General features: G+C 34.0%; 1 protein-coding gene across 1 annotated transcript; it reads right to left on the reverse strand.

Annotated features, from left to right (window-relative positions):
* Positions 1-787: 787 nt before the first annotated feature.
* On the reverse strand, positions 788-23,653 carry LOC150106036 (BTB/POZ domain-containing protein 6-like). Its single transcript, XM_090393772.1, has 4 exons — positions 23,503-23,653; positions 14,665-14,896; positions 13,350-14,458; positions 788-1,250 (listed from the first exon to the last, which is right to left on the reverse strand). The coding sequence occupies exons 2-3, from the start codon at positions 14,889-14,891 to the stop codon at positions 13,399-13,401; spliced, it is 1,287 nt and encodes a 428-aa protein (XP_090249898.1). The 5' UTR covers positions 14,892-14,896; positions 23,503-23,653; the 3' UTR covers positions 788-1,250; positions 13,350-13,398.
* Positions 23,654-25,584: the final 1,931 nt, after the last annotated feature.

A 25,584-nucleotide genomic window follows, 5' to 3' on the forward strand; every position in this document is an offset into this window, starting at 1 on the left:
TTTGGAGTAATAGTTAGCCCAAAGAGAAAGAGTTGGTCTTGACTGTTTAATTCAGCATTATCAAAAGTAAGGAGAAGATCTGAGCTATGTTTTGCAGGAAAACAAACAAAACTACATTTTGTAAGCATTGGAGTTGATTAGGTTGCTTTCATCCTAATGCCAGTGCACGTGAGGTTATGAATGGAGAACGTTCCATCAGATTCGAAACGTGGATAAGACTGTGGTTTGAATTGCCGAGAAAAGAAGTCACTTGATAGAGTACTTGGAAAGAGAATTAGTTAAGATAAGATCCAGAGTGTGGGATGAGGGAAGAGGATTGTCAAGAATTCCGGTAGACAGATCAATGATCTGTTTTATGTCATTGTTTACAGCAAAAAAAAAAAAAAAACTCTGCTTCTTACAGTTTGGTCAGTGAAATATGAAAACGCGAGCCAGTTAGAATTATATACATTGAAATCACCAAGCAGGATGACTTAATTGTTTGAAAATTTTGACTGTATGAAATCAAGCTTTAAAGATAAAAAGTCAAAGAAGATCAGACTGATTTTCAGAATTGGGAGAACAGCAGATGAATGAAACAAACTGTGGTAAAGAAATAATTTTAAGCCACAGGAGGTCAAAAATGCGAGATTCTAGTTTATAATATTTTAGTATATATATAATTATAATTTACCGCATTAATAACACTTTTAATTAAAAATAAGAAACAAATATCAGGAAAGTGTTAGATAATTATCTAAATATGAAAAAATAAGAAAAAAAGTATTATTTAAAAAAAGGGAGAAAATAAAAGATTCAAATTTAATTTTATTGGTGCACCATACATTCGCTTGTTCACTTATCGACTGTAAAGATTTGCCTCTTGTGGTACTGTCTTTGGCTGGTTTGCATCACAGTAATCAAACCTGTTCACTTCAAGCTCCCTTGAGGTCAACGCTATTGATATCATCTTTAGTACGGCCATCCAGTCATTGAGAAGCAAATTTTCGACCATCCACAAATTCAAGCATCCAGACAATTGGATAACACGCCACAATCCCTAACGAAATCCAAGTTCATTTCTAGATAATTAAGTGTGATGCCTATTTTCTTTCACTCATAATAAATATCTACATTGCTATATAGGTTCATGTTGAACCTTCAAGCCGAACCGGATATTTTAAGTCATCCAATGTATCCGTTCATTGACATCGATGTGTAAGTTTATAGGGATAATAAAAACCCTAAGAGCTGATGAACATACTGATTATCTGAAAGAAAAAGAAACGACGATAAGATTCTAGAAATAGTAATATATGTATTTATTTTATTGATTGCTAAAATATTTATAGATACAATAAACATCTTGTGTGACATTGCACCTTATAATTTTACAGAGTTCAGCACTAAGTGCTGCAATTCCTACATTGGATTTCAGTTAAAAATTTTTATTAATACTTTTTTGCCTTTATATTATGTATTTACAACACATGTTCTAATATTAACAATGAAGATTATACAGAATTTTTTGTATAATTTTTTATTTTTTATTTTATTTTTATTTATTTTTTTTAAAGTTTGAGAAAGAGTGATAATACATACAGCTTTCTGCATTTGCTTATGAGGATTAGTTGTAGATGAGTGAGGCAAGTTAATCCCACCTACTTCGAAGCTTGGGTTAGCTTTTATGAAGAGAGTGGGATTTAGCCTTCACTATTTGTGTTGTTGCTACTGTTTATGTATAGGATGTAGGTATTGGATGCTAGTGATTTGTGATGTGTATATTAGTGTTAATGGTTTCTTAACTTTGTTGGTATATATTTTCCAGAGTTCGTTTTTTAATGTTCTGTAGTTATCTACGTGTTTTAACTTTCTTGGTAGGTTGTTGAGTTGCGTGGGTATCTGATGTGATCTCACAAAAGAATCGTATGAGTTGCTGAAGGGTGTGGGAATGTAGAGAATTGTTGTAGGTTGTGTTATACGATATGTGTTTCTGTTGTTTCGATAGGTGATGTTGAAGTAATTCCTTGTTAATGTCATTTACTGTTTCAGGTTTTTAATGCTCAGGATTCTGTGTATCGCCATGTGCTTGTCGGATGTTGGTTGTTGCGTGTCCAGATCACTGTTGACACAATTTTCCTGTGTATTGTTTTTAATTTTGTTAGGTGGCTGTTTGATGCATTTGAATATACTGTTATTCCGTATCTTATTTCGTATCCATAAGACGTCAAATAACGAAATATTTAACTTCTTATGGATATGTTATGAACATCGTTAATGTATATGTTGAATAGAGTATATGGGTGATAATATGGCACCTTGAGGTACAACGTGTTTCATTTGTATACTTCGACTATGACATGTACCTATTTTTGTTACTTGTGTTCTGTTGACAGGTAGTTCTTGAACCATGTATGCAGTGTTCCTCATATACCTATTGAGTATAGTTTGGTGAGTAGTATGTCATGTTCAAGTGTGTCAAATGCTTTGGTTAGGTCCAGCAGTATAAGGACGACGTACTTGTTTTTGTCGAGAGCTTTGTTTATTGTGTCGGCTATGTCTTCTAATAAAGTAATGGTGCTTTTTGTTTTCTGAAAGCCGTATTGGTTTTGTGAGATGATGTTGTACTTCTGTAAATAGTTCTGTAGTCTGGTGTGTGTTATTTTTTCTGGAATTTTTGAGATGACTGGTAGCGCAGCTATTGGTCTGTAGTTCTGAGTATCGTTTCGTTTGCTGTGTTTGTATATTGGCGTAATTACTGCAGTTTTTAGTTGTTTTGGAATAATGCCTGTGTCGAATATTATGCTCAGGAGTTTCAAAAGTATTGGATTTATTTGTTCAAAGTGTGTTATAAGGTCTGTAAGTCTTATTTTGTCTATTCCTGGAATGGCTTTTGGTTTTAGTTGTAGGATTGCGTCTTTCAGTTCCTGTTTTGTTATGGGTGGAAAATACATCGTTTGTTGTTGACTTTGTGTTGGTAGTTTTTTGTTGATCGTTGGTAGTTAGTCTTTTTTGAGTTGTGTGACGTTGTTTATGAAAGCATGGTTGAATAAGTCTGCTAGTTCCTCTTGGTTTGTGTCCTGACCGAAGCTTTTTGCAATAAAATCTTGTGCTGAAGTTTTCTTTTTTCGGGTTACTAATTCGTTGAGTGTAGCCCATGTTTGCTTAATGTTGTCGTTATATTCCATGAATTTTTGGAAGTAGTAGCTTTGTTGTTAGTTTATTTCTCGTGTTTTTGTGTAAGATTTGTAAATGTGTATTACTGGGTGACTTTTTAAGATTTTTCCATAGATTTTCTTTCACAGTAATAGTATTTAGTATGTCGTCATTTATCCATGGTTGTGTAAGTTTTGTTGCTTTTTGGTATATTTCTGTGAACTTTAGTTGAAAATTCTCGTATAATATTACAGGATCGTTTGTTTTAAGTAGGGAATTCCAGTCTGTATTTTTTACTTGGTTATGAACAATGCTCTTTAGTATGATCGAGTTTTGTCAAGTTTTGTGGTGGTGTGAGGGGGGGGGGTAGGAAACGTAATAAAACGAAGTTGAGACAAAGTAGTGATCTGCAATTTTTACGTTAATTACTGATGATGTATAGGTATGGATGGGAGCTCGTATGTTGATATGATCAATGCATGATTGTGTTAGTGAGTTATTGAGTATTTCTTCTCTTGTTGGGGAGTTAATGGTAGAGTTTACGTTGTACTGACTTAGCATATCTAGATATGTGTTAGTGGTTGAAGAAACGTGGCCAAGCGTATTTATGTTAATGTCTCATATTAGGATAAGCCTACGTATTGTACGGGGTTCGATGCCACTTAGCCATGTTTCTAACTCGTGAAGAAAACTGAGTGGATTATTATCTGGGGGTCTGTATATTGTGTTTATTGTGTAATTGATACTATTGTGGCAACTTGTGATTTCCAAAAGTAGTGTTTCCGCTTGTTTGTTTTTCTGTCACATTGTATTTTTCTTTGATAAATGCCACAATGCCACCTCCTCTTTTGTTTGGTCTACATAAGTTGTAGGTTTGATAATTATTTATGTCGTATGCGTAAATTTCTGTGTCGTTTATTGCAACTTCGGTCAGTATTAGCGCATCTATGTTTATCATGGTATAGTTGAGCTGTGTTATCAATGTAAGCCAATGTTTTTTTATACTTCTTATGTTTGTGTGTACGATAGTGAAGTTGGTGTTGGTGAAAATGTTGTCTGACCATTTCTTCAAAGAGTCAAAGACCTTGGAAGTTTATGTTGTCTGATTGGATATGTTCGCCTATGTTTGAGATCTGCATTATAGAGTTTTTAAATGAGTTCTAATCTTATTCTTAAGGAAGTGAAAAGTTATTTTTATGTTGGTAGGCTGTGTAAGTCGGATTCACTTGTAATTATATATACTCGAGTATTTTCATTCTTTCTCAAAAATATCTGGGAATTCTTTGTCCACAGGAACTTCTCGTTTTTCTCTGTTTTTGTCTTCCTTGCTTGGTACAGAAGATTTTTGAAGTATGGAGTCCGGTGTTCCGTTATATAGATTGGTGTTGGGAGTTTCGTATCAGTTAGGATCGTTGTTGTCGGCCTTGTTTTCTTGCTTGCTGTAAGAATGGAGTCTCTCAGATTTCTGTTGGTAAAACGAGCGATGATTGGTGGCGGTCTCTCTTTATTTTTTTGTGGGACTCTGTTGATATAGGTGATATCTGTGGTTGCGATTTGAATTCCAATTTTGCTGCCGATCAGTTGCATTATGTTGCTTAAGTCTTCTGTATTTTCTTTCGTTATTCCCTCAATTTGAAGTTCTTTTTTTTCTTTCTTTTTGTAGCATGTGTTCCATTTGACACTTGAGTGTGTGTACTTCTTTCCGCAATTCTTGATTTTCGCGTTGGAGTGTGTCTTGCGTTTCTATCACTACCGTTAATTTCGTCTTTATTTCTTGCACGGTTCCTAACATTTTTTGCAGAGGTCTCGTTATTGAACTGTATGTAATGTTCATACTCCGCGAATTTTTTGTTAATTTGTTCCATGTGTGCATTTAATAAGTCTTTCACCATGAGTTTAAATGAATCAAGGATATCTGTAATTTTAGGATCCGGAAGCGGCTTACCTTGATGTGCGTCGTTACTTTTCTTTGGTGTCTGGTCTTTGTTCTTCGGTTTCTCACGGCACTGTTGACATCGCCATTCGGTCCGTTTCACGGCTCCTTTTTGCTTTCCACGTGCTTTCTGAGATCCCTGAATAGTGGAAGTATTGTTTTTTGTTACATCCGGAACAATGCGCCCTGTCCCCTTCATCGCTTAATGGCTTATTGCATTTGTTACAGCTCATTTTGCTTGAACTTCGCTGTCTCGGTGACCTTTAGCCTTTCTTCCCGTTAGCGACTATAGTGAGACTTTTAAAATGGCGATGTCCTTTGTTCCTCGTTGGTTGGTGACTGCAGTACAATCTACGAACTTCCAACACTGAAAATTTGAATCTTACTTATCCGATTTTGGTGATTTGAACGTCCCTGTCTTCAGCGTGACTAGTAGAATTAAGTAGTAGCACTTTCAAATTAGAAACATGAGTTAAATAACACTTTAAACCTATAAAACCAGGAGCAGCGATACATCGTACGTTCATCCGTCTGCCTACACAGCGCCCTCTGATAATAATAGTAACAATAATAATAATAATTTTTCAGTCAGAACATCGAAATGGAATTTGGTTTATATAAATGCGCAATTTTATCTATTAAAAGAAGAGAAAAATTAATGATGCTAGCAATTTTAATTTTGATCAAGAGAAATATATAAAAAACAATTTCAGTTAACAGACACTATAAATACTTAGAAATATTAGAAGCTAGTGATATTCTCCACTCAAAAGTTAAACAGACAGCAGTAGAATACACGAAAAGAATTAGACATATTCTAAAAACAAAATTAAATGGATTAAACACAATTAGGGTAATGAATTCTTGGGCTATTCAAGTTATCCGATACATAGCTGGCATAATAGATCAGACAAAAGAAGAACTGAACAAATTGAACTACAAGAACAAGAAAATAGATCACTATGCATCATGCATTAACCACGAAGTGATCTTGACCGGTTGTACTTACCAAGGGGAACAGGTGGACGGCGTCTATTGAAAGTGAGAGAGACTGTGGAAGAAGTAGAACACAATAGCTCTGAGCCAATGCTTCAAGCAAATTACATAAAAGGGCCGTCTAAAAGCAATAGGAAATAAACCCAACTACAAAAAGGAACAGCAATATAAACCCTTGCTTGGCGAATTTCTTCGAGATACTGAGGAAAAAATTGACTTGAACAAAACGTGGCAATGACTACAATATGGATATATTAAAAAAGAAACAGGAGGATTTATTATAGCATCTCAAGAATCGGCATTATAAACTAATGCAATAAAAGCAAAAATTTTGAACATCAATAATAGCAGCAAATGCAGATTATGCGACCAAAAAGATGAGACTGTAGAACATCTCATTATAAATAATTGTAAATACCGGCACTGATTATAAATACCGCCATGATCAAGTGGCCAAAATAATTCATTGGCATGTATGCAAAATATATGGCTTTCCTACTTCTGATAGTAACTGTTGGCAGCATAAAATAGAGATAGTATTGGAAAACGAAATAGCAAAAATTCTCTGGGACTTTAGAATACAAACTGATCGGCATTTGGAAGACAATAGACCAGACATCACAATTATCGAACATCGACAGGTTTGGATTATCGATATCGCAGTACCCAGTGATAACAACATTAACAACAAAGAATTGAAAAAAAAAATCACTAAATATCGAGATCTCGCAATCGAAGTCGGTCGGCTGTGGCTTAAACAAACTAAAGTCATCCCAATAGTTATTGGTGCACTTGGTGGAATTTCAAAGAAGCTATCCAACTATTTACATCAATTAAAAATCAACGAAGTGACCACCAAATAACAGCATTATTTTCAATAATCCATTTCTACAACGCTACCTAACGGACTATTCGTAGATTCTTGGACAGAATCTGAATTGCTCTGTATCACCACTCAAATTATTGTTTAAATGATATCTTGTTTTGACTGTGTATTAATTATGTGAATACAGTAATAATAATAATAAATTATTTAAAAAGTCCTTCTGTTGAAGTTTCTTTAAGTACAGTGGAACCTCGGTTGTTGAAGGACTCTCATCTCGAACAAATCGGTTCCCGAACAAAAAACGCACCGGTTTCCGAACAGAATTTCGTTTCCCAAACAGGAAAACCGGCAACCATGTGCTCCGCGGGCTGAGTTTATGGCCGGATAGCGTCAGTTACGCCGTAGCCTACGCTCAGTGCAGACACCTGCTGGAATTTCTGGAGAAATTAATTAATTTAAGACACCTATTATTATTATTTGTGAGATCTTTTGTTCTTTTGTGAGATCACATCAGATACCCACGCAACTCAAAAACCTACCAAGAAATGTAAAACACATAGATAACTACAGAACATTAAAAAACGAACTCTGGAAAATATACAAAGTTAATATACCATTACCACTAATATACACATCACAAATCACTAGCATCCAATGCCTACATCCCATACATAAACAGTAGCAACAACACAAATAGTGTAGGCTAAATCCCACTCTCTTCATAAAAGCTAACCCAAGCTTCTAAGTAGGTGGGATTAACTTGCCTCACTCATCTACAAGTAATCCTTATAAACAAATGCAGAAATCTGTTTGTATAATCACTCTTTCTCAAATTTTGAAAAAAAAAATTATACAAAAAATGCTGTATAATCTTCATTGTTAATAATAGAAGAACATGTGTTATAAATACATAATATAAAGGCAAAAAAGTATTATTAAAAATTTTAATTGAAATCCAATGTAGAAATTGCAACACTTAGTGCTGAACTCTGTAAAAGGTGCAATGTCACACAAGATGTTTATTGTATGTATAAATATTTTAGCAATCAATAAATTATTATTATTATTATTATTATTATTATTATTATTATTATTATTATTATTATTATCATCATCATTATTATAAGGTGTCTCCATGGAGTCAAAACACTCATCTAAGGAGACCCAACACTGCATACTAACCATTATTCATACAATACCTGTCATACTTCCCTTTAAACTCATTCGCATTCTTGCATTTGCAGTGCCTTTTCTTGATTTTCTTCATGTTTTATGGTTTTTTTTTTTATACATTATTATTAAATAAGCCACTATGGGGCGGAAGAAGGATAGTGATAGCAGCAAAGCATAAAGAAAAGTTGTTAGAACCAATATAGAGTTGGAAAAAGAAAAAGGCATTACTTAAAAATAAAGAGATGATCAATGATCAATTTTCGTCTATATTTTATCTATTTATTGTTTTTTTTCTTTTTGTGTAAGATTCTATGCATTTTCATTGTTTTTGTATACGATTTTATGCATGAAGTACTGTTATAAAGGTTTAAATAAGCAATCATCTGGGGTTCAGGAACGGATTAATCCATTTTACATTAATTCTTATGGGAAAATGGTTTCAGTTTTCAAACGAATCGGTTTCCGAACAACCTTTACGAACGAATCATGTTCGAGAACCGAACTTCCACTGTATTTGGAAGGCATTGGTTTCAATCACTTTTGAAGATGTGCGTTACAAAAGGCTTTGTAGGTTTTAACAGAACAAAGCATTTGTCAAATGATTTATGGTTAACTTCAGTTTTTAAATATAATAAGCAATGTACGGGAAAATAAAGATTAGTTTTCTTATTATTTTTTGTCAACTATTTATTATATACCCAAATTTTATTTGCAATATCCAATATCCAATCCAATGTCCAACGTAGAACGCTATTCTGACATTCTGATTACGAATATATGACTGTGTTCAAGTCATAAATAACTTTTTAAGCCTTTAAAATACAAAGTGAAATATAAATTCATCAGGTGACTGGGACTTATTCGGCCATGTTATCAACTCCAGTATTGATCACTGTTATCAAAATATATTATATTGTAAAAGCATTTTTAGAGTTAGCCGTTTACAAATATCATCAATGGTAACATTATGGGATGCGATTTCTTCCTCAACCTTTCAGAGAGTAGTCAATGACTCGTTACGATACTTCGTCTGTGACTCAGAGCGCTGAGTCACAAACGAGTGTCTTAAATCAAGTGTTTTGCTCATCGCTAAGTTTACAAAAAAGTTGTTAAGTCACCGCCAGGAGTCTTAACAACAAGCAACAAAAAAGCAACGAAGATACATTTTTCCAATAGCCCATGACGTCATCGCGGTGATTCACACAATGAATACTCACTTTATTAGTTAGGACTACTTGCAATTTTGATCTCACAAACGGTAAAAGGTGCTTAAGTCATCTAAAACTACATATTGTAATTTAAACATAAGATAAAGTAAGTCTTACAAAAAGGACAGTCTAATGAAAGTTCCTTGGAGACTTTCAGGCTGCACCAGGAGATAGGACAAAGGGAATATCGAACTTCCAACGATCGCTTCACTTTGTCGTTATTTAAGATAGCAACAACAACAAAAGAAAAGGTGTTATAGAGAAATATCAATAATATTGACAGTCTCAAACATCACTAACATTTTAATTTATTTTTTCAAGGGATTAAATAGCTACCTTAATTCCATATATCATTTTACTCGTTTAAACGGCTTCCTACATGGGTGTTCAAATACGAAAAAAAAAACACAAAAAAACGCACTATTGGAATTTCATGACATAATTCATAGAAGAATAAACGGGAATTTCAAAACAGCCCGCCGGCCATTTTGAAAATATAACTACTTAACATTAAAACGTGATTAAATAAAACATAATTTCAATCAAGCCCGCGGGCCACTAAGCTATATTGGGTATTTAGAATTGTAAGATGCTTTCTAGATTCACAAGGATCACTGTGCATTTGATACTTGACATAAAATCCTATAAAAATAAATATTAAATAGATATGCTTCTTCAGCCATCTACTAGCGCCAAGCGGTATTTAAGTACTAGTACTAATGTCGCAGGTAGATTGCTAAAGCAGTAGTTCGAGTGCGCTGTCTAGTACCTTCCAGACACAACTCGGAGGTTCTCGATACGTCGTTATTTTCATATAAATATAAAAGGATCTCATCCTCAGTCAGTTAGTCAGTCGTGGACAGTGTGATATTCGTGTATAAGGGCAAGCAGGTTCATCGTGTCAGCCATAGCCTATTGTGGTTTTATATTGTCAGACTTTTTTCATTAGTGTGAGACATATTCAGTGGATAATAACAGTCACACGACCATTTTGGTTAACCTTCCATCACTACGGCGTCTATGAGTAAAAAGCGTAAATCAAGGTGATTTACGGGTTTTTAATGAAAAGTGGACCAATTTGTACTTTCTTTTTTGTGCCGATCGACGATAAGCCAGTGTTTAAATTGCCCGTGGGTCATTGTCAGTATCAAAAGAATACAATATAAAACGACTCTAGGAGACAAAGCATGAGTCCAATTTCAATCACCTTCAAGGGCGGCTTCGTATGGACAAAATGACCAGTCTTCAAATTTATTTACAACGCCAGCAGGGTAGGTTTAAAAATGCAGAGGCAAGAGAGCGAAGCGTGCGTCAAAGTAAATTATGTAATAGCTGAAAAAATTGCTAAAAATCAAAAGCCTTCTTGGACGGCGAGTTTGTGAAAGAGTGTCTCATCGCTGCTAGGGATATTCTGTGTCCAAATAATAAGGAAGTGTTTAAAGAACCGAGTTTGTCTGAAGTAACTGTAGCACGATGTCTTGAAGAACTTGCCAATGACATTGAAGGAACTTTAAAAATAACGGATGTCCGAATTTACTTCATATTCACTTGCATTAGATGAGAGCACAGATGTGAAGGATACAACACCTGGCTATCTTTGTTCGCGGCATTGATCAACAATATTCAGTGTGACAGAAGAACTGCTAGCGCTCGTACCTATGAAGGCTACTAAAGGCACTGATATTCTTGAAGTCGCCAAGAAAACCCTCCAGCGTTTCGACCTCAGCTTAACTAACCTCGGGGGTGTTGTAACTGCTATGGTAGGAAAGAACGAAGGGTTTGTTGCGCTACTACGGAAAGAACCAGACCTAGAAGGAAAAGATTTCGTCCATTACCACTGTGTATTCCACCAGGAGAGTTATTGTGACTGTCGTCAACATCACAATGTTGACGACAGTCAACATTGTTAGGGAAAGAGAATTGAATCATCGTCAATTCCAAGAGTTTTTGACCCAAGAGTGCGAAGCGGATCACGGCGATGTGGTTTATTATAGTGATGTACGTTGGTTGAGCAGAGGGAAGCTTCTTAAAATAGTCTTTGACTTAAGGAGCGAAATACAGCAGTTCATACAAACCAAGGGGAATCCGATTGCGGATTCCCCTTGGTTTGTATCTCGTTGCATATGAATGATCTAAATGCGCGGCTACAACCAAAGGTCAACTGGTGCACACTCTGTTTGATCACATCAAAGCTTTTGTGGCCAAGCTCAAACTTCGGGAAGCACAACTCGCAAAAAAAGACAACTCATTTTCAGCTTGTCGCTGAATCCAACTGTTCGTCTCAATACTCTTGTTGAATACGCTACAAAATTAACCGTATTGCGAAGTGAGGTCGAAGAGATATTTAGTAATTTTCGTAACCAGCAGTCTTCTTTAAATTTATTTTCAATGTTACCGAAATGCCAGGCTCAATACAAACAAATGGAGCTGCTTGAACTCCAAAACAACTCTTCTTTGAGAGAAAAATTATTCAATGTGCCCTTGCTTACATTTTACAGACTACATTTCTAAGGACGCATTCCCTAATCTTCTCCAGTATGCTTTGAAGATGTGCACTTTGTTAGGAAGCACATATCTATGTGAGTTTTTCTCCAGAATGATGCATGTGAAGTCCAAGACAAGAACTCAGATTTCAGACCAACATCTCGAGAATAGTCTGTGCATTGCGACTTCAAACAGTGATGCCGACATCGTCAAGGAAAAACATCGCCAAGTTGCCTAATGACATTGTAAAATATGAATGTTTTCTTCATTAAATTATCATTTTTCAAGTATTGATTGTATTTACTTATCATGAACCAGATTCCTACCTACTCTCTTAAAGATGCGTTTGTTTATTTTTATAGGATTTTATGTAAAGTATCAAATGCACAGCGTTCCCTGTGAATCTGGCAAGCATCTTGCAATTCTAAATACCGCCGTATAGTTTAGTGGGCCGAGGGCTTCACTTAAATTTTTAATACGGCCTGCACTATCTGAAAGGTTGAAGACCCCTGACTTAGATGGTAGACTTTCGACTCCTGTTGACAAGTTTCATGATAAAAGAACCCCATATCCTCACGAAAGACTGAGTTCTACCAAACTGTTGGCCTCCTAGGATGATTCGCCACTGATTTTACTTCATACCAAAATAGAGTAGGATTTACATCAAAGATCTGAGCTGATGTCTATTATAACTATGTTGTTATCCTCAAATCAAGCCATAGTGGATTTCGTATTACTGGATCGTTAAAAAGTTCATAATTTCTTATCCAGAATGTGGAGGTACAATTCCCAGTTCATGGAGAAATCAATCTAAAGGCGGTGGACCAATTCCATATCATCAAAAATCATTCCAATACTGTCAATGCCTTCATTCACATGATTCACACTTCAGACAATGTATTTACATTTGAGACAACTCGTTTTAAGTCGTCCATAGTCCAGTTTTTGTGGGTTAAGTAACTAAATTGTCACACGTGCTCTTGTTATGAAGTCGAAGTCATTCGTGTGCAACCTTAATTTCAACTGAATGTAGTGTTTACTGGCATTTCTTAAGTAGACGTAAGAAGATTTTCTTAGAATGCCATTATCAGCAAAGCTATTATGTATATGTTCTGTTCAATTTGTAAATTACTCAAGAGTGCGCTAGTACTTTTAATCACAGAGTATTATAAGACATTACTAATTTTAAAGACTTTAGCGGCCCCTTCATACATTTTCCTACCTGTATATATATATATATATGTATGTATGTATATATATATATATATGTATGTATGTATATATATATATTTTTTATTTTTATTTTTTTAACGTGTTCACCTTTGAGTTGACATTCTCTTTGCAATGCAATGGCATTTAAGAGAAAGATAACCTAACAATCAAATCATTCTTAAAATCTATTAGCGGCGTTTAGTAGCATATTTCAGACTCCTAAATTATACCAGCCGTACTTGGTCAGCGCATCTCCTGGTGATATGTAAAAATGATAACAATCGAAATAAAAAAAAGTAATATCTGAGAACACGACTTCATTTTAATTCTTTATTTTTAACAATACTGCAAACAAAAAAGAAAATATTCAATGGATACTTACCACCCGCAATAGCAGAATCCATGCTATATTCCTTTTCGCATGCAATCACTCATTTAGCACATAAGCCGATGGTAAGGTATTTTATCATCCAGTTTCTTTGAGGTTCGACTTTAAAGCGATAATACAATCCAGAAAATTCTTTCTCTTCAAGATTGGGGTACTGCAGGCATTTAAACTGTGTATTGAAAAGAGCAGTCATGAGATATTTTTCACCTTGCCTGACATACAGCATGGGTGGAGTTTCGTTTGCAATAGGTTGATTTTTAATAGCTTTCACTTCAAGAAAATTAGGATCAGATAGTGATATTATACGAACTTCCTTGTTATGATAAGTATTTTTTCCATCTTTTACCTCAACATGCAGAAAAGGCTTTAAAAGTATCATTGATTCCTCGAGAATGGTTATCGAAAAAGACATTTTGTTATCACTGAGGATGAGTTTTCTTTGAGGTGATGATGCATTCTCATTTAATAGGGCGATCTTAAGCCAGCATATTCTATGGGATTTGTACCTCCTTGGTGAAATGCTGCTACTTCCAATAGAAGGTGGTTTCGTGAAAATGGGAGAAGCAGGATTTACACTTCGGCACAACAGGGGTCCGATCTCGTCAAAACTAAACAATTGCGTCCCAGCAACATCAGTAAGTTCCCTTGGGGACATCACAGCAAATCTAACGAAGCGCAACACGGGTTGCAAAAGATTTCTTAAATTATCTTCAGTTTCTTCTACTTCTTCGCTCGCGAGATAGTTCAAACCCCATTTATGAACTGCATCAAATAAAGAATATTCTGATTGAAGGGTCAGTCGACCTCTACTCGCGATCATCTTCAAAGTTTCTTTCTGACAATTCAAGAAATCTAGAGATTTGATGACAGTTTCTGTGTATTTATCAATTATGTCCAAGCACGTATACATCAAAGGATACAGGTGAATACTTTTGGCGAATTCGTAAAATTTACAAACGCATTCCTTGTCAGCATTTGCATGATTCATTAGAAATGTTTCACTTTCCTTTTTAAGAGAAGGTAATTGATATTTTTCAGCAACATAGCACACTTCCATGGCTACTTCTATTGATGATATTGGGGCGTCGTCGGTATAGAGGTAACTGAAAAAAAAAAAAAAATGTGAATCAGATAAGTTAAACATAGAGAGGAATTTGACATATTAATTTAACGAAATTTTTCGTAGAACAGGTATGGATTTTGTTTTGTTTTTTTCATACGTAAAAATGGGCATACAAAGCCAAATATATAAAATCTGATGCGTTTTATTATTCGGAGATAAAAATGAGCTAAATGAAAAATTACTCACGTGATCATAATTTGAAAAGCTTCCGGTGTCACGTCAGGAACTGATATCTCACGCTCTTCCCTTAATGGACCGTAAAACATAGCCGCAAACACTGGACTTGCAATGGCCAGTAACAACTTATGCACTTCCATCACCATCTTGCAATCTTCATCGCCCACTGCAAAGGTTACGTCAGAAAACGGACGATCTTTCAACAGGGTACGGAGCCTTTCTTTCACGTTTCCCATGTTTCCTACAGAGAAAATAATTTCGGTTAAGTATTCGATGAAACTTTCACCTATAGAATATCACATTGTAGTCTCTGACTCAATCACGTTAGAAGTCAGAAATCGATTCTTTCTATATATTTATTTACTGGTGAATTGATTTGATCTTCAAGTTTTGGGGTTTATTGCTATCTTCAGCAACAAACTTACTCTTCTCTGTATTTTTTTTTAATCACTCTGGATAACTGTTCTTAGTGGACTGTCACTAATATCAGGAGTCTTTATCATGTACTCTTTGCATAACTGAATACGTTATTCATCAAGAGCAAAAAGTGGAAGATATTGTTTAGTATCTTTTACTATCTTTAACTGAATAATGGTAATAAGACTGTATATATAAGCGCTTCTGAAACACAGTTGGTAAAAAAAGACCGCTCATGCGCCCTTCTGAAAAGATCTGTCAGTTCATTCTGATTATGAAGAGAAAAACTTTATATGGGACTTTTCAATTGAATGTGAGTTAGTCGATGTTTCCCGGAAATGACAAGCTGTTTTACTCCCAGAAACTAGGGATTTTTCATCTCGCAAAGCAAATCTGCCAGAGCAAAATCTTTTAATAAATAAAAATACAAAGAAGAGTATTGCGGTGGTGCAGTGAATTTTTATGATGCAAATCAGCCTCCTATGATGAGCTGGCACATTCTATGGAGAAGCCATGTAATAATAATAACAAGCGCATGCATAAAGCAATGTAGTCTTGTTATAGAGGTATATCTTCTAGTATATTTGTCATTTTTTATGGATATCCTATCCTAATTTACGCTCACGGGGTACCTGTTCTAGGGGATGAAAAACCCGAGTTTCTAGTAATAATAATAAAAAGCTACCTCCGTATGAGACTGGTTAATTCACCTTTAGCTGAAAGAGACCAGATAAACGTTCCCTCACGGACGAGAATCGAACCCAGGTCTTTCCGCCGAAAGCGTGTCATGTATGCTGACTGAGCTACGGAGGGTCTAACAGAAATCGACCTATGAGGGATAATTCTCAAATTATATGGGATGAAAGATATCCCCCCCATATATATATATATATATATATGTGTGTGTGTGTGTGTGTGTGTGTGTGTGTGTGTGTGTGTGTGTGTGTGTGTGTGTGTAGGGTATTTAAGACATCAATCCCCCCCCCAAACACACACCTGTTTACTATTTAATTTTTTTACTTCATCATCATCATCATCATCATACGTATCAAGGATTTAGGCCTATCATGGCCTGTTCCGGCCTTAGAAGTCATCGTTGAATCGTTTTTTTTTACCTATTACCCCAAAATATTTTCATTTACGCCGACGTTATCCCCTTGATTTGAAAGGGAGAAAATCATAGATTATTTAAATTCAAAAGGTTTATTGAATATATTTATACGGAGAATACAATTATAAATATAAAAAGTATAAAATAAATTAATATCCTCATTATGAAACAAAAGGGTTTCTTTGAAAACTTTTTCACTTCAGGTTTTGGAGAAATGATGTTGTTTCATTTTTGATACAATAACATCAAAATTGAGGCATTTTGATGTCAGAGCAATTTGGATACTGTCTCTCTGGGGGTTCAATCGATTTCTCTGCCTTGTTTTCATGTTCATTAGAGTGGAAAATCCTTGTTCGCAAACGTAGGTTGTTGCAAAAGGCAGCAATTTTTTGACTGCCTCCTCATGTGCAATTTTGAAAGCCTTTGCAGCTATTGACATCCAAAAATATGACAGATCTGCTTTGTTTTCAAATTCAACACGTGCTTCATTATTGGATCGAAGTTCAAGGAGTGCCTCTGCCAACCCTTGAGGCTTCTGATACATCAGCAATTTCACATTTAAAGGGATCTACAACCCAACTGACAGTATTATTGAATCAAGTTCTGGAAATTAATCTGAGAACCGCTCTTTGAGTTAGGTAAGATGCCTTATAACTGTATCGTTGATGCCGTAAAAAGTAATATTTTCACAATCTTCCAAAATCAAAGCTAAATTTGAAAAGGCAGTATCTTGTTTTGTTCTGCTTTGTGTCTCCAATATAAAAGCTTTGATCCAAACGCTGAAATCTTTTCTCTGACTGAAATTATATTGATGTTTCTTCCTTGGAATTCTTTGTTCAATGCATTCACACTCAAAAATATCAGCTAAATATGTGAGATGTGCAACCCACGAGGAGTTTGTAAACTTATCTGCGAAAACATGCTTTTGATCAACCACAAAAATTTCCAGTCGTTGTCTTTTGACAGACATTTCCAAATTTACAAAGTATTCCCGCGGTTTGAAAGACAGATGTGGGTGCAAGTTAGCCAAGTGTTTCTTCAATTGACTGTTTTTGAAAGATTCTGTAGTCAGTACTTTCAAATAGTCAACACACTGTGGTTTCGTTATTCCTTTGTCTTCTATTTGTGTAAACCCATAATTGAGGAACTCTTCCTGGTATATTCCTTTTCTAGTTGATGTCATCTGAAGGGTAAAAAAGACAGTGATTGAATTTAAGTTTTTTAAAGTTCATTTAAACTTTAAATTTTTTAAAGTTCATGTCCTCAAGATGAAGGCAGTATTTAATTATTTTATTGACCATCGAAAATTAATGGAGCAAGGGGAAAATATACTAATCAAATTATCGAACTAACATAAAACTAAAATATGGCTAATAAATGAAAATCTTAGACTTAAAATAGAACTATAGGAATAAATTAAATTAAATAACTACTTAAATCGACTTAAACAAAGCGAAAACACATGTGTCAAAAAATAAGGTTAAGGCGGGTAATAGACAACTGACAAATAATATCTGTTTAGCCACTTGACAACGCCTTATCTCCTAAACACGTATATTACTTTGGCCAGATGCAGTGTTGCCAGAAGAAAAATTTCTGTCGTAACAAGGAACGCGTGTTTTTATATAATTTTCTTTATGTCTATTGAGTCCTCATTATCTCCAAGAATTTCATTTTTTCCCACTTGGGGTAATTTACCCCGGTTCGCCGACCCCTGGGTAGTTAGGATTATTACACTCTTTACATCATTCGCATTTATAGCATACATGTAGAAAAAACTATTTATCCACAATTGTCATTTTAATTTAACTCTCTGTTAAATTAAAATGACAATTATCGTAGTTAATAAAGTAATTCTTCGTTTAAATTTACTCGAAGCTCCTGTGAGAGTATTATTGTATTTAAAAACTTCCATTTATTATCTGATTAATTCATATACTGTATGTACGATATTTTGTTGGAAAATTATTTTCGATTTGTGTACTTTATCCATGCAGGTGGTCATGACTTAAACTCAAAGATAATGTTAATCATTTATTTAAAAGTATGCCCCACTGTATTAAATGGTATGTTGTGGCTATGGTTTGTCAACCAGAGTCACAATAACATTCATGAAGTTAAAAATAAATAAAAATAATAATACAATTGAATAATACAAAAATTGTATCAATATTAACAAAAATGAACCAAAATAAATAAGTAAAAATATATATAAAAATAATTTAATGCAATTTATATTTTAAGACTTTTCTGATTTCTGAAAGAAAGTGAAACTAGCACCTGAAGAAGGCTGATATATATATATATATATATGTTAAAGATACCAAGTAATTTTAAACCTGGTTTTACTCCATTTCCCAAGTAAACAAACAGACTAAAAGTCAAGTTTGCGCCTGCAATTGATGCAAGTCTAACTGATCCCACAGGTAGTGCAGGACCAGGGCAACTCGTGGCAAAGGTGGAACAAGCTCCGATCACTAATCTTAATATTTACCCTTAATGCCAAAACACATCTCCAAGAAGGGGATATATGATGTTTTGTATTAAAGGCAAGGGGCCACTACCCAGACCGGTTTCGACCTTTATTGAGGTCTCGTCAGTGGGAGCTAGGCTAGAAATACCAAGATTTAGTCATACCGAGCTTGTAAATATTTCGCCAAAACAAGTTACCATAAGGTGTTTTAACCTTATTAAATAAAAATCTCTGGAGGAGATATAAATAAATGTAGGAATTATTTTTACCTTGGGTATAAATATGTTAAAGATACCAAGTAATTTTAAACCTGGTTTTACTCCATTTCCCAAGTAAACAAACAGACTAAAAGTCAAGTTTGCGCCTGCAATTGATGCAAGTCTAACTGATCCCACAGGTAGTGCAGGACCAGGACAACTCGTGGCAAAGGTGGAACAAGTTCCGATCACTAATCTTAATATTTACCCTTAATGCCAAAACACATCTCCAAGAAGGGGATATATGATGTTTTGTATTAAAGGCAAGGGGCCACTACCCAGACCGGTTTCGACCTTTATTGAGGTCTCGTCAGTGGGAGCTAGGCTAGAAATACCAAGATTTAGTCATACCGAGCTTGTAAGGTCGAAACCGGTCTGGGTAGTGGCCCCTTGCCTTTAATACAAAACATCATATATCCCCTTCTTGGAGATGTGTTTTGGCATTAAGGGTAAATATTAAGATTAGTGATCGGAGCTTGTTCCACCTTTGCCACGAGTTGCCCTGGTCCTGCACTACAAATGGAGTAAAACCAGGTTTAAAATTACTTGGTATCTTTAACATATTTATACCCAAGGTAAAAATAATTCCTACATATATATATATATATATATATATAGGACGTCCTCTATATATATATAGAGGACGTCCTGGTTTTCTTTTTTCCTAATGGCTTGTACTTTAAGGCTTGTTTTGGAAATCTTTCTGTTTTCATTCTTTGAACGTGTTCCATCCATCTATGTTTATATTTTTTAATTTTTTCTATTACTGGTTCTTGGTTTAATTCTTTCATAATATCTTCGTTCCTTTTGTGATCAAATAGGGTATACTTTGCAGTTTTTCTCATAAACTTCATTTCTGCTGTTGTTAATCTTTGTTTGTCTTTTTGTTTTATTGTCCAGATTTCGCTTCCATACATTAAGACCGGTAGGGCTAATGTATTGTATACTTTTAGCCTGGTTTGTTTTTGAACTAGGTTTGGTTTAAATATAGAGTTAATTACTCCTGTTATTTTTAAATATTTTGCAATTTTTATGTTTATATCTTTTTCATTTTCATAAGTGATCATACATCCTAGGTAGTTAAATGAATTCACCTGTTCTAAGATCTTGTTATCTAATACTATTTTAGTTCTTGCTGGATCTTGTCCTTTAAAGGCCATAGTTTTTGATTTTTCCGTTGATATTATCATACCATAATCTTTGGATATCTCATTTAGATTTAAAATAGCTTTCTGTAAGTTATCTTCAGAATTTGTAATTATTATTTGGAAAGAGGAGAGTGTTTAAGTTAACTGTAGGTGAAAGTTTAATTCTTTGATGTAAATTTTTACTCCATTTTATTATTATTTTATTTAAGTAGATATTAAAAAGAGTTGCTGAGAGGGGACATCCTTGTCGGACCCCTTGGTTTATCTCTCTTGTATATGATAGCTCATGATTTAATCTTATTTGTATTTGATTATTTTCATATATATATTTGTGACAGCTATTAGGATATTATTTGATATTTGTCTTTATTTTAATATGTTAAATAATATGTTTCTTTTAACTTTGTCAAATGCTTTTTCAAAGTCAATAAATGCAATATGTGTTTCTAAATTATATTCTCTTCTTTTCTCTATTATTAATTTTAGGCAGAAGGCTGGGTCTATACATGATCGTCCTTTTCTAAATCCATTTTGTACCTCTAGAATAAAGTTTTCGGAATATTTCATTAGTTTGTTATTTAAGATTCTGCTGTATATTTTGTAACATGAATTTAGTATACTGATACCTCTATAGTTTTTAGGGTCATCTCTATTACCTTTCTTAAAGATAGGAATCACAATTGTTTTTTTCCATTCTATTGGGGGCATAACAGTTGAGTAAATTTTATTTAAAAAATAATAAGAGTCTTCCTTTGAATCTTGTTCCTGCGTATTTATATAGTTCTGAACCTAGCTTATCTTCTCCAGGTGATTTTCCGTTTCTTGTTTCTTTCAGGCTGATTTCTAATTCTTCTTCAGTTATTTCCTTTTCATTTTCGTTAATTGTTTGCCAGTTGTCTTTTTTAAAATATTTGTCTGTCCACAGTTCTGTGTAGTAATTTAGAAATTCTTCTAATTTCAATTCAGTGTTTAATTTTATTTTTTCTTTGGTATCTGCATTTAGGTGTTTCAAAATCTTATATACATTGGGTCTTATTTTATATAAATCATGTTCTAAATTAGAAACAAATTTATTCCATGATTCTCTATGTCTTTTTCTGACTTCTCTTTTAGCTATGGTTCTTATTCTTTTATATTCTATTTCATCTTCTAATCTTTTACTGCTTAACCATTTGTGATAGGCTTCTTTTTTCTTTTTGATTATTTCTTTGATTGTATCATCCCAGATCTTCAGTGTTTTCTTTTATTGAATTTTTTGGTCCTTCCTAAGCTTTCATTTGCTGCTGCATTTAGTATCGTTTTTATATTACGCCATTCTATTTGTATTTCTTCATTTTGTTTTATTTTATCTAGATACTGGTTAATTCTTTGTTCGTATAGCCATTGTACATTTGAGTCATTCAATAGTCTAGTTTTATAAACAAATGTTTCAATTTTTCTTTCTGTTCTTGTTACTTGTAGCCATTTAGGTGGTAATCCAAAGGACCAAAGCTGAACCAACTGTTTTTGACACACATACACACGCGAGAACATCAAAGGAAAAATATTTTTTTATGTAAACAAAGATTGCCTGTCATTTCTCAAATCTGTCTCGTCTCGTATTCATTTCATATCACGAAAGATAAAAATATGTAGAAAAAAAAATATATATATACAGTATATAACCTTATTATATTTTTATTATATATATGTAAAAAAGAATTTAAATGACTCTATACCGAGAAAGAAAAGTTTAATGTTAAGATACGACTAGTTTCGTTGAAAATTCAACTTCTTCAGGTATCACAGGCAAAGAATTAAATAAAAAATAACAGAGACATGATAAAATACATTAACAGATCTAATATAAAATACGCGAATGTCACAATATTGTTAAAAAAATAACAATATTTTTATTATATATATATATATACTGTATATATACACCTGAATCATGGAAGAGAATAACTTGTATCATGATGATTCGTGCCCGCCATCAAAATAAGGATATTACGACTGCTGCCCAATGCTCCATGAATACAGTAAAAACAATCAGGCATGAACTAGAGACTTGCAATGGTGACTACGAGGATGTAGCAAGAAGAAAGATCCCTAGCAGACGATCTGATTGCGTTCGTACAGCAGAATTCCTCGCAAATCTGCAGGAACAGGTGTTGAAGAACCCTGGCATTGGAATTCGGGCTTTGTTCGTGGAGTTGCTAACTGTAGTCAAGCCCTGGATAACAAGGGTAGCCAATGGTAGGCCGTATGTATGGCAGCAGGATTCGGCCCCTTGCCACACCTCTGGGAAAAGTCAAAAATGGTTGTCTGAAAATTTCTACGACTTCACCAGTCCAAATGTTTGGTCTCCAAACTCCCCAGACCTTAACCCCATGGATTATTTTGTATGGGGCGCAGTTGAAAAAGACACCAATCGCACTTCCAGTAATACAAAAGCCCAGTTAATGGATAAAATTAAAACAGTTTTTGCGGCCCTTCCCAGGGAGACTGTAGCATCAGCTTGTTCGAGGTTCCGAAGCAGAATTGAAGCTGTGATCGATGCTAATGGTGGTTATTTTGAGTAAATCTTGTTGATAGTATTGTAATTAACTCTGCCTGTAATGTTTTTTTGTCAATTCATTAAATTTAATAGATACAAAGAAGATTTTCTTTTTCCTTACGAAACTGTCAAATTTATCCCGAACACCCTGTATATATATAATAAAAATATAATAAGGTATATATAGATAAAATTAATAACAATAGAAAAGAAGGCTATATCAAGATACACTTAATAACAAAATTATGGAAATTTCCTAACATCACATTCGATTTCGAGGCTATGTCATGCATTCAATGTAACAAAATATCGATATCGGACGTAATTTCAACAAATCAAACAGTAGCTGTAAGTAATGATTAAAATTACAATATTCGCGTGCCGGCCGCCTTTCGTTGTTCGACCAAAGCTGAACCAACTGTTTTTGACACATACACGCGAGAACATCAAAGGATAAATATTTTTTTTTATGTAAACAAAGATTGCCTGTCATTTCTCAAATCTGTCTCGTCTCGTATTCATTTCATATCACGAAAGATAAAAATATGTAGATGGCGCTCAAGTATGTTGACAGTTAGACTGTACCAATACAACAAAGTGACGCAATTCACAGAATTAGAGTTACGTAGCGGCAGTAGTATGATATTACTCCGCAAGAATTAAAGAGTTTTAAAAGATATTCCACAGACAGTTAACTAAATTTAAATTTATATGATATTAATAATATAACCAAACAGACTATGCAAAAAGGAATACGAAAACAATTTTCTTTCTAGCAAAAATCGGTCGCGTTTACCAGTCGTCACATGCCTAAAGAGAAGTAGTATTTGGTCAAATACAATAATTGCCGAGACACAGGTAAAAATTATAAGAGCATCAAATAACACAAAGCATTTCCTTACCTGTTTATTAAGCGTGAGGAATAAACAACATTTTGAATAATATGTGGTTATTTACTTCCAAAGTGAAATCAATCTACATCTTTATCTACGTCGCAAACACATCTGCCGAGAACCGCGAGTGAAACGGGCGATGGTGTACCTGCTTGAAAGAGGATATGACGTCATCCTGATCGTCAAACCACGTGCGTATACTTTTTAATCTTCGCAAATTGTCGCGGTTTATGATAATTTAAATCAACGTATTAACATTTATAAACACATATGTCAATGTTCGTTCACATGGACTTTTGGAGAATTAAGCTTATCAGTCTCTTCTTCCTGAGCGCGATATGGATTAAATAAAACGAAAATCCTGCTTAGAGATCACGTGTGAAATTATTATTTGTATAGCTTTCTTTTCGCTCTATTAATTAATATAGTTCAAGTGGGTGGCTATTATTATTTATTATGCTGTTTTCCATTTTATTCTGTATTTTCCTCTTTTCATTATTGGAGATTGATTTAATGCTTTCAATATGGCTTTATTTCACGTGTTTTCTATTTCAGAGACGTATGTTCTCATATTCTTTTCTGCTGAGGTGATTTTTTTCTTATCTTTCTTTGCATTCACTTCCAAAGTTGGTTTATGTTGGTTTTAATAAAAAAATAAAAATAAAAAAATAAAAATAAAAAATAAATTTAAAAAAAAATAAAATAAATAAATAAATAAATAAATATATATATATATATATATATATATATATATATATATATATATATATAGGGTGATCGGCTTTTACTCGGTTGTTGTACATTTGAAGAAAATATAGATTTAATGATTATAAAACCAAGATAACATGTAAAGATTTTAATGATAAATACTACTAGTTTCGGCATATGGCATCCTTCTTCAGGTATTTATAAAGGAATACTAATAAACATTGAATTATTTAAACAAACTGGAAATTACAGGTACAAATTGCCTCATATAATCGATACATAAAAGCATTGTATTTTTTCAAGTTGTTCCAACTGACGTGCCATTGTTTATTGCAATCGTGCGTGCAGGTTCACGTGAACGCCAATATTGAACAACTGCAGCATGGCTATCTGGGATGTTATAACTTAAATTGTTGTTTAAGTGGACCGGGTTCAGCAGGATTTCTCTTGATTCTACAATTTTTCTCTCAAACTCATCATCACAGCGAAAGATATTTTCTGATCTATTCCAGCAAACGGAGTGGCTTTGTTGGTTATCATTAGGATTATTTGAAAAAAGAAAATGACTGGATAACGCCGTTGCATGAGATCTTTTGTAAGAGATGTCTCTCTTATGCTCTTCTATTCTTTGTTCAATAGATTTGTTTGTTTGTGCAAAGTATGGGATATTGCAATCGCACCACAATTTATATACTCCAGGGTACTTAAGGTTGTGATGAGTAGGTTTTGGATGGCTGATTAGAGAACGGATTTTAGGAAGTGTGGTGAAGAAGGTCCTGATATTATATTTTTTAAGGACTTTAGCTATTTTTTTGGAGACTGTGCTAATGTATGGAATGGAGTGCTACCTTTAAAATTAATAGTCTCTGTTGTGCACTGTCTAGGAGGATCCAGAAGAAATTTCTTAATTGTTTTTTCAGAGTATCCATTTTGTTTAAAAATAAGAGTGAGGTGATTCATTTCTTTTTGTAGTTCATCTTGTTCATTTAAGAGAGAACGTGCTCTGTGTCCTAAGGTAGATATAATTCCAAGTTTTTGTGGTGGAAAATGATGAGAAAGATTATGCAGATATCTATTGGTATGCATAGGTTTTCTGTACATAGAGATTTTTAATCTTTCAGAGCACCGTGTAAGCATAACATCCAAGAAAGGTAAGGAGTTATTATTTTCTAAATCAGCAGTAAATTTTATATTAGGATGTTGGATGTTTAGATGACGAAGAAAATCTGTGAGAGATGTGTGCCCGTGATTCCAAATAATGAATATATCATCAACATATCTTTTCCAAACTTTTGGTTTAAGTGAGAAGGAAGATATGGCTTTCTTTTCAAAATCTTCAAGGAAGATGTTTGCTAGCACTGGGGACAAAGGATTGCCCATTGC

This window comes from Typopeltis vanoorti, chromosome 6 (genome assembly GCF_054136105.1).
Source record: "Typopeltis vanoorti isolate ZY-2024b chromosome 6, IOZ_Tvanoo_1.0, whole genome shotgun sequence".
NCBI lineage: Eukaryota > Metazoa > Arthropoda > Arachnida > Uropygi > Thelyphonidae > Typopeltis > Typopeltis vanoorti.

Coding starts and splice junctions, on each gene's coding strand:
- LOC150106036 (XM_090393772.1), bottom strand. CDS start 14,891: ATGGGAAACGTGAAAGAAAGGCTCCGTACCCTGTTGAAAGATCGTCCG. Junction 14,459..14,664: donor GCTTTTCAAATTATGATCAC/GTGAGTAATTTT, acceptor TTTTTTTTTCAG/TTACCTCTATACCGACGACG.